The 17,628-nt window shown below is 34.9% G+C and overlaps 3 protein-coding genes across 3 annotated transcripts; all 3 read left to right on the top strand.

Moving 5' to 3' along the window:
* The first annotated feature begins 3,014 nt into the window (after positions 1 to 3,014).
* Positions 3,015 to 4,779, top strand: LOC122007326 (fructokinase-1-like). Its single transcript, XM_042563174.1, has 4 exons — positions 3,015 to 3,474; positions 3,792 to 4,124; positions 4,199 to 4,315; positions 4,411 to 4,779. The coding sequence occupies exons 1-4, from the start codon at positions 3,067 to 3,069 to the stop codon at positions 4,537 to 4,539; spliced, it is 987 nt and encodes a 328-aa protein (XP_042419108.1). The 5' UTR covers positions 3,015 to 3,066; the 3' UTR covers positions 4,540 to 4,779.
* A 7,815-nt stretch (positions 4,780 to 12,594) lies between these two features.
* Positions 12,595 to 14,387, top strand: LOC122004818 (BTB/POZ domain-containing protein At1g21780-like). Its single transcript, XM_042559643.1, has 4 exons — positions 12,595 to 12,829; positions 12,947 to 13,095; positions 13,500 to 13,615; positions 13,692 to 14,387. Exons 1-4 carry the CDS (start codon positions 12,699 to 12,701, stop codon positions 14,277 to 14,279), a joined length of 984 nt encoding a protein of 327 aa, XP_042415577.1. The 5' UTR covers positions 12,595 to 12,698; the 3' UTR covers positions 14,280 to 14,387.
* Positions 14,388 to 15,482: 1,095 nt separating this feature from the next.
* LOC122004817 (BTB/POZ domain-containing protein At1g21780-like) lies at positions 15,483 to 16,943 on the top strand. Its single transcript, XM_042559642.1, has 2 exons — positions 15,483 to 15,704; positions 16,256 to 16,943. The coding sequence occupies exons 1-2, from the start codon at positions 15,574 to 15,576 to the stop codon at positions 16,416 to 16,418; spliced, it is 294 nt and encodes a 97-aa protein (XP_042415576.1). The 5' UTR covers positions 15,483 to 15,573; the 3' UTR covers positions 16,419 to 16,943.
* The last annotated feature ends 685 nt before the right edge of the window (positions 16,944 to 17,628 follow it).

The following is a 17,628-nucleotide window of genomic DNA, read 5'->3' as shown; positions in this document are numbered from 1 at the left end:
GTTGAGCGTGTGTGTATATTAGTGGCAAAAAAGGTGAATACGTTCACTCCCAACGTCTCCGTCAACTCGTCCCAAGGTCAACATGGAGAAGGTAAATCATGGGCGATTATTAGCCTTTGAAATAGTGACTAGTACATAAGGGAGACATTTACCTCGGCTTTGCCGAGATTCGAATCCCAGACTTCATTGGTGGCAACACCTCATGTGCTAGCCACTAGACCCATTCGAGAGGACTAGATATTCAAATTTTACCATCCGATTAATCATAAGATAAATCGTCTAACCCCATATTAAGCCCCTCAAATAAATTGAGGAAGCACGATGACTCCTAATGTGACGCCCTAATTCACCAATAATTTAATCATTGTAAATGTGCCTGTGTGATAATTAAACTTTAATTATTTGAAAATTACATCCTACCTTTTACCTTTACACACATCCTATTTGTATATTTTGGAGTAACCACCAACTAATTTCATATATGAATCTTGCAAAGTAAAAGAATCCTTTTTTTTTATTCTAAAAGGGATCTACTTCGATAAGAAGTGTTTTTTTGCACGGTATCAAGCTGTTTCAGGCAGGTCTTTTTAATTTGTTGGACTCATATAATCATATTATTTCAAGCCTTTCAAGAGCGTTGGTGGTTTTGATGAGAGAACATCTTCCCATTTTAAGATCCGTTGTATCATACTTCTCTCCCACTGTCAATAACGTAAGACCTTGTTTTAATAAATCTTCTTGTTTAATGATCTCATATATGTATAGGAGTATAGGAGTGAGTAGAAGGTTGACTAAATTGAATTAGCTGATTAATTTAAAATTTTGCTTTGATTAATTTAAAATTTATTTTTTTATTTAACATAGCGGTTAATTCGATTTGATTTTGTTTTGAAAGTCAGAATTCGTTTAATAAACTGATTAAAACAATTTTTGTGTATATATATATACACACGAGACATCCAAATTTTACAATCTAATTAACCATGTGATAGATGATTTGGCACCATATTATGTCCATAAAATAAAATCAAAAAGTATCATGACTTCGTTGTGCCCCTACTTCATTGGTGTTCAGATCAACTCCAACCGATACTTTTTTACATCATTTTGATATAAAAGAGACACCAGGTCTTCTCCAATAGAGACCCCAAAACCTACACCATTTTGGTACAGGTGAACAGTGCAGCACCAAGATGGTGCTGCACTGTTCACTTGCACCAATTGGTGCAAGTACGGATTTTTAAAATATATTATATTTTAATAAGTAAGTTATATTTAAAATATTTTTAAGTATTATTAGTCTGATGAAAATATTTTTTAAAAAAATTATCTAAATTATTTATGATTGTGTATTATCTTTAAATATTAAATATTAGTATGTTTATTAAATTATTTCTAATAAAATTATAAAAATACTAATTTTAATTTTCTTGTAACTAAAAATATAATATCATAAAAATTAATAGTAATTATTATCGTAATAAAAATATTTAACAAATTAATATATATGTTGAATAATAAATTATAAGATGGAAAAATAGAATATTCTAAAGAATATTCCTTTTAGTGTAGGAAATGATGTCCATTGATTGGAATTGGAAAAAGTTTTGGTACTCAAATGACATCAAATTAATATTGAAAGTGCACCAAAATAAATTTTGTTATTGGAGATGGTCTCAATCACAAATTAGATCCTCTGTGATTTTCGTGTCTTTTTGTTGATCGAACGATCATGATATCCTCATATTGTATACTGTATCTTTAAGATATAATTTATTCCGTTCAAATGACGAGGAGATGGAGATGCAGAAATGTTGAGACAGAATTTGATCTCGTTCAATCAATACAGGTGTATCCTAAGTGATAATTAAATCCTCATTATTTGAAAAATAAATTCAGCTTTTTAACATCAAGCCCTTCGTTGCCTATATGAATCTTGCAAAGTAAAAAAGAAACCTTTTTTTTTATTATTATTCTAAAAGGGATCTACTTCGATAAGAAGTGTTTTTTTTTTGCACGGTATCAAGGTCCGGATGTTGATAGGTGGCTTTCGTATTCAAAATTCCAACTATTTCTTTTTATAAATTTTAGATTTACTCCTATCATTCTGAAAAATAATATATTTGCCCTTAAATCTTAATCAATGTATGCTTAATGCCTTAATGTGCCAACATTGGAGATATTTTCCATAAAAGTATATATATTAATTATAATTAAATAGTCCAACAATTAAATGAACAAGACAAGTCTGTATTATTGTTATAATATAAGTATTATTGAATCATAAGACTTATTATATTCAAATAAATAATCTCGGTTCAATATTTAATATACATGGTAAGAGATAATAATATAGAATAGTATATTTCACTATATAGTTTTATAGGGATTCATACGGTAGGTATTTTTTTATCACTTTGTTAAGAATTAATAGTGTGAGAATAAATAAAAATTTAAGGATAAAATAAAAAATTTCCCTACTCAAAAATCCAATTTTGTTTTTTTTTTGAAAATAAATTCAAAATGTTAAAAAAAAAAAAAAGTTGAATAAAAACAATAAAAAAAGGGAAATAATTTTTATTTAAATAAGTTGAATTTTATATCCAAAATATCTTTCTCTTAATCAATCACAGACTATAAAATTAGAGCCAAAGAATATCAATGAAAATTTAAAAAATTAAAACATGGAAAGCAAAAGGCAAAGTCAAACATGGACATCACGTGACAAAGTCAACAAAAGACAACTCCACTCCGTTTTTAAAATTTTCCAAAATTTTGTTTAAAAAAGGGAAAGAAAAAGAAAATTTCTACTTTGCAAACGATTAAAATGACATTAATAATTGTAGATAAATTAATAAAAACTAAAAAAAAATGATGGGAGTTGGGGATTGGGGAGTGGAGATTGGGGGTTGAATAGTAATTTTACTTATAAGGAAAATATTTAAAACTATTTTCTAATATTTAATAACGTTCAATAATATATATTTTTAATTTTATTATAAAAATATCCCAATTGGACTCGCTTCTCTGATTCATTTCGCCTCTCTTCTCACCGCCGACGCAGAGATGGCCATCGTCAACGGCGCCGGCGCCGGCGGCCTCATAGTGAGCTTCGGCGAGATGCTCATCGACTTCGTGCCGACCGAGTCCGGCGTCTCTCTGGCGGAGGCCACGGCGTTCCTGAAGGCCCCCGGCGGCGCGCCGGCTAACGTGGCCATCGCCGTCACGCGCCTCGGGAGGCGGAGCGCCTTCGTGGGAAAGCTCGGGGACGACGAGTTCGGCCGCATGCTCGCCGCCATCCTCCGCGACAACGGCGTCTCCGACGCGGGCGTCGTCTTCGACTCCGGCGCACGCACCGCCTTGGCCTTTGTCACCCTCCGTGCCGACGGAGAGCGGGAGTTCATGTTTTATAGGAACCCTAGCGCGGACATGCTGCTCACGGAGGCCGAGCTTAATGTGGATCTCATCAGAAAAGTACACGCCCCTTCCCCTCTTCTTCTCTCCCCTATCAAAATCAATTAATCGTTAAAATCTGTAAAATTTCTCGTCTACCTTGCTCAATCTCGCAATACTTCCTCAACCCTAATTCGACAGATCGAGGCCCATAGTTCGTCCGGAAGCGACGCAAAAACTACTATTTTTTTTACTTGGAGATTCAAACTATGAATCCAACGCCATGAATCTTCAATTCTCAATCAATTTCCAGACATTTTCTGATTCCTATTGTTTTTTCAACCGTATCAAGCACTAAAATCGATCGTTTTGTGTATTGTTCTTGAATGATTCTCCAGGCTTCAATCTTTCACTATGGATCAATTAGTTTGATTTCGGAGCCATGCCGATCGGCTCATCTTAAGGCTATGGAGTTGGCCAAGAATGCTGGCGCTCTCATGTCCTTCGATCCAAACCTCCGGTTGATGCTCTGGCCGTCTCCGGAGGAAGCTCGCAAGCAGATCCTCAGCATCTGGAACCAGGCCGACATTGCCAAGGTCAGCGAAGTTGAGCTCGCATTCTTAACCGGCCATGATTCCGTTGAGGATGAAGTTGCCATGGAACTCTGGCACCCTAATCTGAAGCTGCTGCTTGTAACCCTTGGGGACCAAGGATGCAAGTACTACACCAAGGTACACTGTCTCCATTGTTGTTGTCAAGGAGAGCATCCTGAACTAGCAAGTTGATCTGTGGCTATCCTGTGCAGGATTTTCGAGGACTAGTTGGATCATTTGCCATCGAGCAGGTGGATTCAACAGGTGCAGGCGATGCATTTGTTGGTGGGCTGCTCCGAGGAATTGAAGAAGACCGGTCGGCTTTGCAGGCAAGTACTCATCTGAAAGCCATTGCTGCACAAGAATTTTCTCTTCCTCTTTGATGCAACCACTTATACTAGTGCAATTGTACAATTAACTGTAGGATGAGAAGAAACTGAGGGAGGTGCTAAAGTTCGCCAATGCATGCGGCGCGATCACTGCTACCAAAAAGGGGGCAATCCCTTCATTGCCAAATGTATCTGAAGTCATGCAATTCCTCAAGCAGGCATAGCGCACGTATTCCATGTTTGTTATTTACTCTAATTTACAAGCTTGCTATATGCCTTTGGAATTCACATAGCTCTTGATTCAGTAGTAGTTCTTTCTTGAATGATTCAATAATGTAGACTTGTGGCTATCTACTTCAAAGTGGTTTTAGTTCTTTGCATTGAAATTGTACCTTGTTGTTTTTCTCAGGAAACCTTGTGCTAAAATTCTACTGAAGCAGTGAGATTTCGGTTTCAATTTTTCATATTCTAGCACTTTATTGGGTTTTATTTGGTGTAGTTATTAGATAGATAGCTGTAGAATTACTTCGTCAAGAAGTTTGTCATTGTTGGATAAGGTATTTATTAGAGAACTAACATTCACACTCCTGCAACTCATTATATATTCTGGTTCCATCTTGGATGTGCATCATTCACTTACGAGGAGTCGTGTATAACTAAGATGTATTCTGTTGCACTTGCTCGAACCTAGTAGTATCGAGAAGCGAGATGTGCAAATGCCAACATGTTTCATTATTGCAGGCATTTGATTGTAACCTTGACAAATGATACAATGAGAGAAAATAGATCTTCAAACAAGATCAACAGTTTCGTAGTCAGATAAGTTTATAATAAGGTCAGAGCAGACTGAAGAAATGATACCAAAACAGATCTATTCATAAGTTGATTCGTCACCCGGAAGAAACTGATGATGAATTTGATGCTTTCTGATTGTTGAAAAATAAGCTCTTTGATAAATGAAACCTGAACTACAGATACTCTGCTAGTTTGTGTTCATTGTCTTAAAAACAATATATGTTAGGGAATTTTCTATTACTTTGTTGTCGATGATCAAAGTCAGCTGATGATTATTATCCCGTGATTATGTTTGTTTGGTTTACTTTAGACATCGCAAAACTTTATTAATTAGTTTTGTTTGTTTGTATTACTAGTCTTGCATTCTGCATAGTATAGTGAAAGTTTTCTATGGTATATCCAAGGGTTCTTGTCTCATCATCGTCGTTATCATCTTCTTCTTCTTCTGTAAGAAGAGCAACCTTATGCAAATTAGCTCACCGACCAATGAGCTCACCAAATCGGTTTTAAACCGCCTAGTTTAACTCTAGGCACTTTACATTCTTGGATTCTAGGAGTTTAAAGAAAGTTTCGTATGTGCTATATATATATCGAAATGTTGCGTATTTATGCACTTAATCCGCAAATTAAACTAATGGGTTGATCAAGCTCAACTCAACTCTTCGGCACTTTGCATCCTTGGCGAGTCATCTACTCGAGCTCAACTCAAACACTTCTCATAGTAAATTGCATTTTAGCATATTGTTTAAATTTGGATAATTCGTGTAATTATTTAAAAATATTGACTCATTAGTATGATTTTGATACCTAATTTTATTTGTAAAAGTTTTTTTAGTGGAAAATTAAAATACTAATAAAATCTTGATTATATTAGATGTTAATAATTGTAAGTGTGATTAAATTATTGTTTTATATTGTGAAAAATAAAAGTAAAATTAAAATTCAATGAGTAGAAAATTACTAAAAAAAATATTAAATTGAAGATAATGGCAAATAGAATAAATTTGAAAGATACCATTTAAAATGAAAAATTAGATTATTTTTAAACTTATCCAAAGCATAACCTAAAAAATATTGTTATTAATTATGTATAGTAAAATAAGTAAATAATATTAAGATAATAAAAATTTGTTTACCAATAGACAATTAAATACAAAGACAAAAATCATGTATCTGAACAGAGAAATAGAGAAATAAATTTATGATTAAAAAATTAAACAAGCTAATAAATAAATTATTTATGAGTTTTGTTCATAAATATGTATGAAATCCAGTTATATATATATATATATATAATTGTTATCCTACGGACTTATTACTACGGAATGCGACGGACTTGTTGATGTGGTAAAATCGCGTCATTTTTTTTTTTTTTTTCTAAATTCCCCCTTTCTCCTCCCTCCTCCCCTCAACAATCAGCATGTCGCGTGCCACCACGGGGAGAATCCACGACGTGCTCGCGATGGGGTTCTGCACGGCCTCAAACTTGCCGACGCCTTCCTTCAAGAGGAGGATGGTCTCGACGACGAAGCAACCGTCGAGGAGCATCATCGGGACGAAGTCGTTGCTGGTGATGCCGTGATGGAAACAACAATTGTTGCTATTTGAAGGCAAAGACTTCGCTGTCGGCAAGCGGCACTAACTCTAGCGAGGGCTGAGTTTCAGCAACAACAACTGCTGGGCGGGACAGGGCTATTCGATGGCCATTAACTCAGCAAAAATAGAACTTCCAGTAGCACAGCAGCATGGCTGGGCGGAGCAACCCATTACCGGTGGCACAGCTCATCTACGGAGGTTCAGTAACCTTGTACTAGCAGCAAATACTCTTGGCTGGAACAGGACATGCTGGGCGGCACAACCCCTTGGGTGGAACAATTTCTGCCGGAGGGAGCAGCAACGCAAAGCTTCCACCAGCGAGAGCAGAACCTTGAATGGAGGCAGCAACCTGGATAGCGGAAGCAGCCTCAGACGGTGACAACAACAATTGCTGGTGTTGATAGCAGCCTTAGGTGATGCCCCTTTAGCCAGAGCAGCAACGGACGCTGAGGGTTGGCCAGCGTTCGGTAGACAACGGCGGTAGCAGGAAAGCTTGGGCGGTGGCAACACAAAAGGCTAAACCCTTTTGTTGTGTTCTATTCTGTTCCATGAACCGTCTCAAGTGGCACAACCTCAAGAAGTTCCTCGGCCGCAGCACCTGCTACGCGCTCGTCGACTACCTTCGCCACATCAAGGTCTCCGAGCGCCGTGCCCGCGCTGCGTACACCGACGACCTCGCCTCCATCACTAGCAACGACTTCGTCCAAATGATGCTCCTCGACGGATGCTTCGTCATCGAGACCATCCTCCTCTTGAAGGAAGGCGTCGGCAAGTTCGAGGCCGTGCAGAACCCCATCGCGAGCACGTCGTGGATTCTCCCCGTGGTGGCACGCGACATGCTGATTGTTGAGGGGAGGAGGGAGGAGAAAGGGGCAATTTAGAAAAAAAAAAATGATGTGATTTTGCCACATCAACAAGTCCGTAGCATTCCGCAGTATATATATATATATATATATATATATATATATATATATATAAATACAGATATATATATATATATATATATATATATATATATATAACGCATCTCCTGCGATGTTTATGTGCGGTGTTGCTTCGTCTCGTGAATCCGAGCTGGCAAAAAAAAACTCTGCGGTTACACATCAGCAACAAGTTTTGATAGTGAAAAAACAAAACCCTTGCGTCAAACCCTAAACTGAAGCTGCGCCGACTCCCTCTCCGAATCCCCTCCTCTCCTCGTCGCGACGCAGAGCCACAAACCCTTGTGGAGCCGTCGCCTCCCTCTCCGAACCCTCTCCTCTCCTTGTCGCGAAGCGCCACAAACCCTCGCAGAGCCATAGAAGCAGAGCCGCAAACCCTAACCCGATTAATATTTCGGATCAAATTATTCGACATGAACCCGATCTATTTATCTGTATTTGACTATTTATAAAATCAAAATGACTTGGATCAAATTCAAGCCGGCAATTTACCAAAGGGCGCATGTAGAGATCTGAATTTACCAAGACGCGTACCCTACTTTGATATTTACCAAAGAACACACCTTTTTAAGTACACTTCCTATTTTACCCTTCTGACAATTTAACTTTTTATACCGTTTTCTTTTCTCCATTATGTTTCTCTCTCTTCTCTCTCTTCTCTTTTTTTTTATCAGCATGTAAAAAAAAAAGAATAACATTAGTCAATTTTTGAATAATATTTTAATACATTTGAATAAGCAAAAATAAAACATGAATAACATATTTGAACTCCTTGCAATTTTAGAAATTCATTGGAACTAAAATGAATGTAATCGGAGTTCTCTAAGTCGATCAGTGGGTTTCGGTCAAAACTCACTGATGGACCTAGAGATCTCCGATTGCACCCATTTTAGTTTCTATAGATTTCTGAAATTGCAAGGAGTTCAAATATGGTGTCCATTATTGATTTTGGCTTTTAATAGATGTTAACATGTAAAATGAAAGAATCGTCAAAAATGTCCACGTTGGGCCTGATATGGAATCATATCAGGCTCATGTTGGGCCTGATATGAATCCATATTAGGCCCAACATGTCTTTTTTTTATCGATTCTTTGATTTTATATATTAACATCTATGAAAAATTGAAATAAATAATGGATATCATATTTGAACTCCTTACAACATCAAAAATCCATAGGAACTGAAATGAGTGCAATCGGAGCACCCTAGGTCCATTAGTGAGTTTCGGTCAAAACCCACTTATGGACCTAGAGAGTTCCGATTGCACCCATTTCAGTTCCTATGGATTTCTGATGTTGCAAGGAGTTTAAATATTGTGTCCATTATTTATTTCGACTTTTAATAGATATAAATATATATTAATAGATATCAGGCCCAACGTGGGCCTGATATGAAATCATATCAGACCCAACGTAGGCCTGATATGAAATCATAAACTAAGGCCTAGAAATGTCAGGCAAATAAGAAAAGCATCTAATGCAATCTGCATGGTGATGACACTTTTATCATACAGACAGAAATATCATACAGGTACTAGACTCATAAAATGGTACTGATCATGTCAATCGAGCACACTGAAGGGTTCCTTTATTCATTAGCATAGACATAAATTTGTCATTACCAAGCTTCTGTTGAGTTTAATATGATTGTGCATCATAATCTTCTCATAGAGTATTTGTAAGCTTAACCACATAGACTTTTGAGAAACCTATATTCATGCCAAATTAAATGTCTCGGTGGAACACATTATCTAGACTGGTAATTAAGCTTTCATAAATCAGAAATATCATAACAAGATTAATCAAAGATGTTTTTGTCATAAGTGTCATATACAAAATGCAGCTTTTATAACCAGACAAGATAGCTTACCAAGAAAATAATTAAGATAAATCAAAATACATAGATGATAATCTGACTAAATGATTTAAAGAGAATATCAATGAACAAAAATCATTTTACATCACATATTGAGCATCAAGCTCTCTGCTTGATGTAGAAATCAAACTTCTCGAGAAAACAACTTCTTCTACAATGATCTGTGTTCTACTCAGCCAAATGCACCTGAACTGAGATTTCACTATCTAAAATGACAAGACCCAGCATTATGGTCTTTCATGAACTTCATATCATCTGGCATGGATCCGTGCATAACCTAATTATTTCTTTAATCATTGGATATGAATTTTAAAAAATACTTAAAACAAACTTTTTTAGCCGACAGTTGACATTTGCCCCTTTTCATCTTCATAATACTAACCTTCTCTCTCATTTCATTCATACAACTGTTCTATTCAGTTTCAAGTACTCAAACCTATTAACCTCAAACAATCTATTTAATTGTTTATGGATTCAGGTGCTGCTTTGGTTCAGTAGACAATGGTCTTCAAATTTAAGTTTTCATTCAAGATATCTTACAAGAAGTAGATCCTACAGTCATATACAAAAAATGATGTATGACAACCACAACATGTACCTTAAGACTTGAGTTTTATAATGAGAATGAGATGATTGGGTGACACGGACATGTTGACAGATTTGTTTTAGCATAAGCAGAATACAATGGAGTCATCACACAATGAAAGAACAGTGACCCATAACAAGTAATTACCACAATCAATTCATTAATTTCATAGGAACTCAAAAAATGTGCTCAATGGGGAAAAAAAGAAAAGGCAACAAGAAAGAGGATGTATTAGCAGCCACCTAGCACCTGAATATTATGAACTTGAATAGTCCCACCTCCCAAGCTAAAAAAAAGTACAATTCTATCAAACAAACTGAACAAACAAGGTAGTTAACATGGGATTGAGGACAACTTATAATTTCATAGTTTAACATGAGAGGAAAGCTGTTGAGTGAACTCTGCAACCTGATGTTAGCTCACCAGGTGTGTGAGGGGCAATTAGACCATGCCAAGATCACAAGCTTCCAGAGCAATAAATCTATAGGAACTAAAATGATTTCGTATCATATCAGGCCTGATGTGATTTCATATCAGGTCCAAGTTAGACCTGATATGATTTCATATCAGGCCCACGTTGGGCCTGATATGGGTCCATATAAGGTTCAACGTGGACTTTTTTGTCGATTATTTGATTTTATATATTAGCATCTATGAAAAGTCGAAATAAATAATGGACACCATATTTGAACTCCTTGCAACATCAGAAATCCATAGGAACTGAAATGGATGCAATCGGAGCTCTCTAGATCCATCAGTGGGAATCGGTAAAAAAAGACATGTTGGGCCCGATATGGACTCATATCAGGCCCAACGTGGGCCTGATATTATTCCATATCATACCCACGTCGGGCCTGATATGGACTCATTTTAATCCTTGCAACGTGGACGTTTTTGACGATTCTTTCATTTTACATGTTAACATCTATCAAAAGCCAAAATCAATAATGGACATCATATTTGAACTCCTTACACTTTCAGAAATCCATAGAAACTGAAATGGATGCAACCGGAGCTCTCTAGGTCCATCAGTGGGTTTTGACCGAAATCCATTGATCGACCTAGAGAACTCCGATTACACTCATTTTAGTTCCAGTGGATTTCTAAAATTTCAAGGAGTTCAAATATGTTATTCATTGTTTATTTTTGCTTCTTCAAATGTATTAAAATGTTATTCAAAAATTGACTAATGTTATTAATTTTTTTTTATGCATGCTGATAAAAAAAGAGAAGAGAGAGAAACATAATGGAGAAAAGAAAAACGATATAAAAAGTCAGTAAAATAGGAAGTGTACTTAAAAAGATGCGTTCTTTGGTAAATATCAAAGTAGGGTACGCGTTTTGATAAATTCAGATCTCTACATGCGCCCTTTGGTAAATTGCCGAATTCAAGCTGATCCAAAAAGATTCATTGTACTTAAATATGTTTATTTTAATCTGAACTTAACTAGAATCTGACCCAAAAAATATTGATCGTAATCGGGTTATTTCAAGTTGATCTGAATTTGATCCGTTTATTAATTGTGTCAATCAGATCGACCTGAACTTTACCCGAACCTAATAAGACATGATCCTAATCTGATTTTTTTCATGATCATGTTTTCGTGCCCGACATTATCATCCCTAATTAAAAATATGTAAAGCAAAAAAAAAAAACCCAACAAGTGTTGCCCATAAATTTTTATTTTTTTGGAATGAGATTTTGTATGGATGAGACCATAAATATTTGGTTTATGAAATATTTAAGCATAAAATTTAAAATATTGAGACGTGAGATATTTGATTAATGATGTGAATGTAAGGATGCCAATTTAGATGGGTTAAGAGGAATTCAAGTAGGTAAGAATATTATAAAAAATTTCAACCTGGATTGAATCTACCTGAATTTAAATCCGAACTCAATCTAAAAATCTTAAATCTGAATCTAGGTAACCTAACTAACCCGGAAAAAATATTTTTTTATTATTCCCATATAATTCCTTACTTTTATCTTAATATTTCATTATTATTATATTAATATTATACTATTTTATGTATATAAAATATCTTAATTTTTAAAATAAAATTTAATTTAATAAAAATAAATCAATAATATTAAATTTGGATCGAATCCAACTCAAACCTAAACTTAAACCAATCCCAAAACCCTCAATTCGAATCAAAAACTCCTAACTCTAATTCGTTATTCTTTGTATCGACTTGGACCAAATTGACAAGGTTGGACTTATTTTTGATACCCATGTGGACATGTGATCTTATACTTCCTCAATAACTTATACAGAAATAAAATATTTTAAAATAAAAATATCATATTTTAGTAGAAATTATAATTAATTCCATAAATAAAATACTAATTATTAAATAACAAATAAATCATATCTTTTATCCTTATCCGGTGGAATTAACTTTTTTAAGCTATTGACATTTATTTCTATTTATATCATTATTTATATTTAAATAAAATTTATCTTTATCGGAGTTTTCCTCTTATTAATATTTCCCCGTTTCTTTCTTTTGCGACGGCGGAGTCTCTTCTTCTCCACCAACGATCGCCTGCGTCGGAATCGAAGAAGAAGAAGAGAGGCAGAGATGGCCGGCATCGTAAATAATACCAGAAACAAAGTGAAAGCCATATCGCCGCTGGCGCAATGGAAAGTCGATAACCTCAGATTCGACAACTATCGTCGCTCCGGTACTTTCAAGATCGGGATCTGGAACTGGTCTGTTTCCCTTCTTTTTTTCCATTTTTTCGGTGGCTTCTTCCATTCCTAATAAATCCTGGCTAGGTCGAGATTTCAATTTCTGATCGCCTTCTGTTTGCAACCAACAACCTTCAGGTGTTTGACCGTCTGGAACAATTATTCTGTATTGTCCATCCGGCTCATCTACGAGCCCAATTTCATCACGGAAGATAAACACCCTTTCGCCCAAATCGTCATCCACGCCAACTGCACTGGTTCCACGAATGATCACTATAGGTCCACTGGTATTCCTCCTATCTCTAGAAATACCTCTTCCAACTTGATGAACATGCTGGATCATGTATTTTATCTCAATTCTATGTTTGGAAGATATGCTGTATAGATAGAATGGAATCTTAATTTTTCATATTCTTTGCTCAATGTAATTCCCCTGTGTTGTTGGCATTTCTGCACTAGATTGAACTTCCTAGAACTACAACAGAAACTAGCAGTTAGTTCATCAATGTTTCATCTGTCAAAAACCATTCTTGAAGGACCTCATCCAGTACCCTGTGGAGCATAATAGCACTTACTGTTTCTTCTTTCTTGGCAATTGGATGCCTTTTACATATTTAAGATAGTGCTTATTTTTTTTTTATAGTTCCTCAATTACCTTCTTTAGTCTTATGTCTCTCTAACTTATTTGCAGTATATAAGCATTTCTCCCTGACTGAAAAAAAGGTGATTTGGCATATCGAATTTGTTTCTGCCTCCAGCGTTACAATGTTAGTTGAATTTGTGGATTTGAAGATATCTACCTCAAATGTATGTATGCTACTCTTTTCTCCTCGATATATATTAACTGAAACTCAGTTACCAATACAATGAAGTTCATTCATAGGATGCTTCACAATCTTCAATACGGCCGGATGACAGCTTGCTTCTGGATCGTTTACGAACCATCTCTCGTATGTTTCAAGAGAGCATGTATACCGATATTACAATCCAAACTTTGGATGGTTCCTTGAGAGCTCACAAAGCTGTGCTTGCTTCAAGTTCCCCCGTTTTCAAGTGCATGTTTTTGCATGATCTTAAGGAGAAACAATCATCCATAATAAAAATAGAGGACATGTCGACGGATGTATGCTCGGCTCTTCTTGCATACATGTATGGGACTATCAAACAACAAGATTTGGAGAAGCATTGCTTCCCGTTGCTGGCTGCTGCAGACAAGTATTATTTGCAAGACCTTAGAAAGTGTTGCGAGAAAATGCTTTTGGAAGATATCAATTCCAGTAATGTCTTTGAGAGACTTCAAGCAGCATGGCTGTACAAGCTGGACAGATTAAAGGAGGACTGCTTCAAATACTTGTCTGATTTCAATAAGTTACACGATATGAAAGAACAGCTGCATGATTTCTATTTCCATGCTGATAGAGAACTACTTCTGGAAGTCTTCAAAAAAACCATTAGTGCTAAGAAGCCTTGATGATCGTTGTGGCAGTGTCAATTGTTAGCAAACTAAGATTTATTACTTATAGACTTGTACAAATGAGAAGGTTTTGGTTTTTGAATAAAGCATTATATTTTTTTTTCAGTTAAGATTTGTTTTGAAGATTATTTTAGAGAGGACAATAAAACTCCAATTCCCTGCGACAATGGTGCAGCGTCAAGGTGTTCAATGAGTGGTAAATGTTTCAATTGACAATATTTCACTAATTGATTGTTATAATTAGGGATGGATCTAGCAAATTAGAAATAGACTAAGCTAAGAAAGTGAATTTGTTATTAAATAATTCTAAGTGTGATTAAATTATTGTTTTATATTGTGAAAAATAAAATAAATATAAAAGTTCAATGAGTAGAAAATTCCTAAAAAAAATTATTAAATTGAAGATAATGGGAAATAGAATAAATTTGAAAGAAATTAGATTATTTTAAACTTATCCAAAGCATAACTTAAAAAATATTGTTATTAATTATGTATAGTAAAATAATTAAATAATATTAAGATAATATAAATTTGTTTATCAATAGACAATTAAATAGGAAGATAAAATGTTATTTATTCACTTGTAAAATCTAACATGTGAAATTTATATGATTATTTAATTTTAATAAATTATTTTCGAACCATTTAAGATCATAAAAATTATATATTATTATGCTTTATGTATCTTGATAAAAAAAATAGAGAAATAAATCTATGATTAAAGTTTTAGATAAATTAATAATAAAATCATTAATAAATTATTTATGAGTTTTGTTTATAAATAGTAATGATTAATCGAGTTAATTAGTATTTAATTTGTTTCTACACACGTTTTGTTAAAAGAATTATTTAAAATATTCTATTTTATTATATTATCAATATAAATAACAAATAAATCATATCTCACGCACATTTTATTCTTTAATATTTTAAACTTATTTTCTTTTATTTATAAAATTTCCCTTAATTATTCTATATTATAATATTTTATATCCTTTTTTAATTAAAAGATTTATATATAAGTTACTCATTTAAAGAATGTTTTAAAATATTCTATTTTATTATTTTATGTATAGGACAAATCTTTTAATGTTAAAAATAAAAAGTAAAAATAAAAAGGTAAAGAGTTGTTTTTGGCAATTGAGTAAATCAAAATTAGAAATATTTATTTCTCTTTTTTAATTTCTCCTGTTTGTTTCTTTCGATCGAGGCTACATTGCGACGGCGGAGTCTCTTCTCCACCAACGTTCTCCTTCGTCGGAATCGAAGAAGAAGAAGAGCAGAGGAGGAGATGGCCGGCAGCGAAAATAATGCCGGCAACAAAGTGAAAGCCATATCGCCGCTGGCGCAATGGAGGGTCAAGAGCCTCGGGGCACACGACTACCGCCGCTCCGACGATTTCATGATTGGAAGCTGGAATTGGTCCGTCTCCCTCTTTGTTGTCAATTTTTCTAGGTTTATTCGGTAGGTGCTTTTGTTCCTGAATAAACCCTAGGTTGAGATTTGGAAATTTGATCTTTTTGTCAATTTTCTGGGTTTATTCGGTAGGTGATTTTGTTCCTGAATAAACCCTAGGTTGAGATTTGAAAATTTGATCTTTTTGTCAAATTTCTGGGTTCATTCGGTAGGTTCTTTTGTTCCTAAATAAATCGTAGGTTGAGATTTGAAAATTTGTTTTTTTTTTGTCAATTTTCTGGGTTTATTCGGTAGGTGCATTTGTTCCTGAATAAACCCTAGGTTGAGATTTGAAATTTTGATGTTTTTGTCAATTTTCCGGGTTCATTCGGTAGGTGCATTTGTTCCTAAATAAATCCTAGGTTGAGATTTGAAATTTTGATCTTTTTGTCAATTTTCTGTGTTCTTTTGTTCCTAAATAAATCGTAGGTTGAGATTTGAAAATTTGAGTTTTTTTTTTTTTGTCAATTTTCTGGGTTTATTCGGTTAATTGTGATCGTATTGTTTGGATCTTTCAGGTGTTTATCCGTCGAGAATAATAATTCTGTATTGTCCATCCGGCTCATCTCCAAGCCCAGTTGCATCACTGAGGATAAATACCCCATCGCCAAGATCATGATCCGGGCCCACTGCACTGGTTCTACGAATTCGACGAATTGTCACTATGCTGAATGTAAGTAACCTCTGTCGTTGGCTTTTCTGCACTACATTAAATTTCCTGGAACTTCACAAACTAGCAGCTCATCAATGAAATCCACCTCGATATCCTGCAACAAAAAGTGAAATCGCTCGTCCCTGTCGCATCTGACCTCAGGCAAGTAGGGTGGGGTGAGGTGGACAGGATATGGAGATTTACTTTCCGACAGCCCCGTCATTCTACCCCGCATTCTCAAGTGATAAATAAATCACTACTTATCAACTCAGATGACCCGTAGGATCCACCTCGATATCTTGTGGAGCCACTCAACACTTGCTATTTTAATGACCTCGGATCGGTATCATGGTTGGCAAAATCGACGCTGCCAAGAAACCAAAACCAAAATCATCCAGGAGTGTGGAATCGATTGGAGCAGGATCGATATGATCGTACCACGTTACAATGATTCTACACATTGAAATATCTGATTGAATGATGAGATCTATAGTATATTAAATCAAAATTTATATTTATTTAAATATGTATATTTGTAACGAAATAAAACTCATAACGGCTAATTTTAGATGAGCTCATACTTTATATTTGAGGTTATTAACCATTAGTAACTTTTTTTGGGTCCGTACGTCCTAGATAAGGGAATTCGGATAGGTCAGATTGGATTCGGATTGGGTTGGAATATTTTTTTTAAAAAAAACCCAACCCAAATCCGATCCAAACCCGAAATCCTTAAACTTGAACCCGAACTCGACTAATCCGAACATGACTCGATTAATTCAATTCAAAATGATTTTTTTTTTACTATTTTTCTTATAATTCTTCATTTTTATCTTAATATTCCATCATTATCATATATTAATATAAGTAAAAGCATCTTAATTTTTAAATAAAATTTAATTTAACACAAAAAATCTACTAAATTTGGGTCAATTTGAACCCAATCTAAAAATTTTCAACCCGAAAATCCTCCAATCTGAATTTGATTCGAACTAGGAAAGCAAACTTGATTTTTTTCAGGTTAACTTGGGTCGAGTCATCAGGTTTAGGAGTGTAAATGAGCCGTGCGGCTCGGTCAAAATTCAACTCGAGCTCGAATTTGACCAAGCTTGAGCCCAGCTCGAGCCTGCTTGTTTAACATTCGAGTCGAGCTCGAGCTCATTTAACACTGGCTCGAGGGCTCATTGAGTCTTGTTAAGCCAGGTTAATATAATATTTTAATAATTAAAATTATTATTA

The sequence above is a fragment of the Zingiber officinale genome, chromosome 7B, assembly GCF_018446385.1.
Source record: "Zingiber officinale cultivar Zhangliang chromosome 7B, Zo_v1.1, whole genome shotgun sequence".
NCBI classification, from domain to species: domain Eukaryota; kingdom Viridiplantae; phylum Streptophyta; class Magnoliopsida; order Zingiberales; family Zingiberaceae; genus Zingiber; species Zingiber officinale.
Note: the sequence above shows the minus strand (reverse complement) of the source record. Positions and strands in the feature narration are given on the sequence as shown.

What these genes read in the sequence shown, in the direction of transcription:
- LOC122004818 (XM_042559643.1), top strand. Translation starts at nt 12,699, where the DNA reads ATGGCCGGCATCGTAAATAATACCAGAAACAAAGTGAAAGCCATATCG. An exon ending in AAGATCGGGATCTGGAACTG is followed by an intron (nt 12,830 to 12,946) that starts GTCTGTTTCCCT and finishes AACAACCTTCAG; the next exon opens with GTGTTTGACCGTCTGGAACA. An exon ending in TGATCACTATAGGTCCACTG is followed by an intron (nt 13,096 to 13,499) that starts GTATTCCTCCTA and finishes ACTTATTTGCAG; the next exon opens with TATATAAGCATTTCTCCCTG.
- LOC122007326 (XM_042563174.1), top strand. Translation starts at nt 3,067, where the DNA reads ATGGCCATCGTCAACGGCGCCGGCGCCGGCGGCCTCATAGTGAGCTTC. An exon ending in ATGTGGATCTCATCAGAAAA is followed by an intron (nt 3,475 to 3,791) that starts GTACACGCCCCT and finishes ATGATTCTCCAG; the next exon opens with GCTTCAATCTTTCACTATGG. An exon ending in AAGACCGGTCGGCTTTGCAG is followed by an intron (nt 4,316 to 4,410) that starts GCAAGTACTCAT and finishes AATTAACTGTAG; the next exon opens with GATGAGAAGAAACTGAGGGA.
- LOC122004817 (XM_042559642.1), top strand. Translation starts at nt 15,574, where the DNA reads ATGGCCGGCAGCGAAAATAATGCCGGCAACAAAGTGAAAGCCATATCG. An exon ending in ATGATTGGAAGCTGGAATTG is followed by an intron (nt 15,705 to 16,255) that starts GTCCGTCTCCCT and finishes TGGATCTTTCAG; the next exon opens with GTGTTTATCCGTCGAGAATA.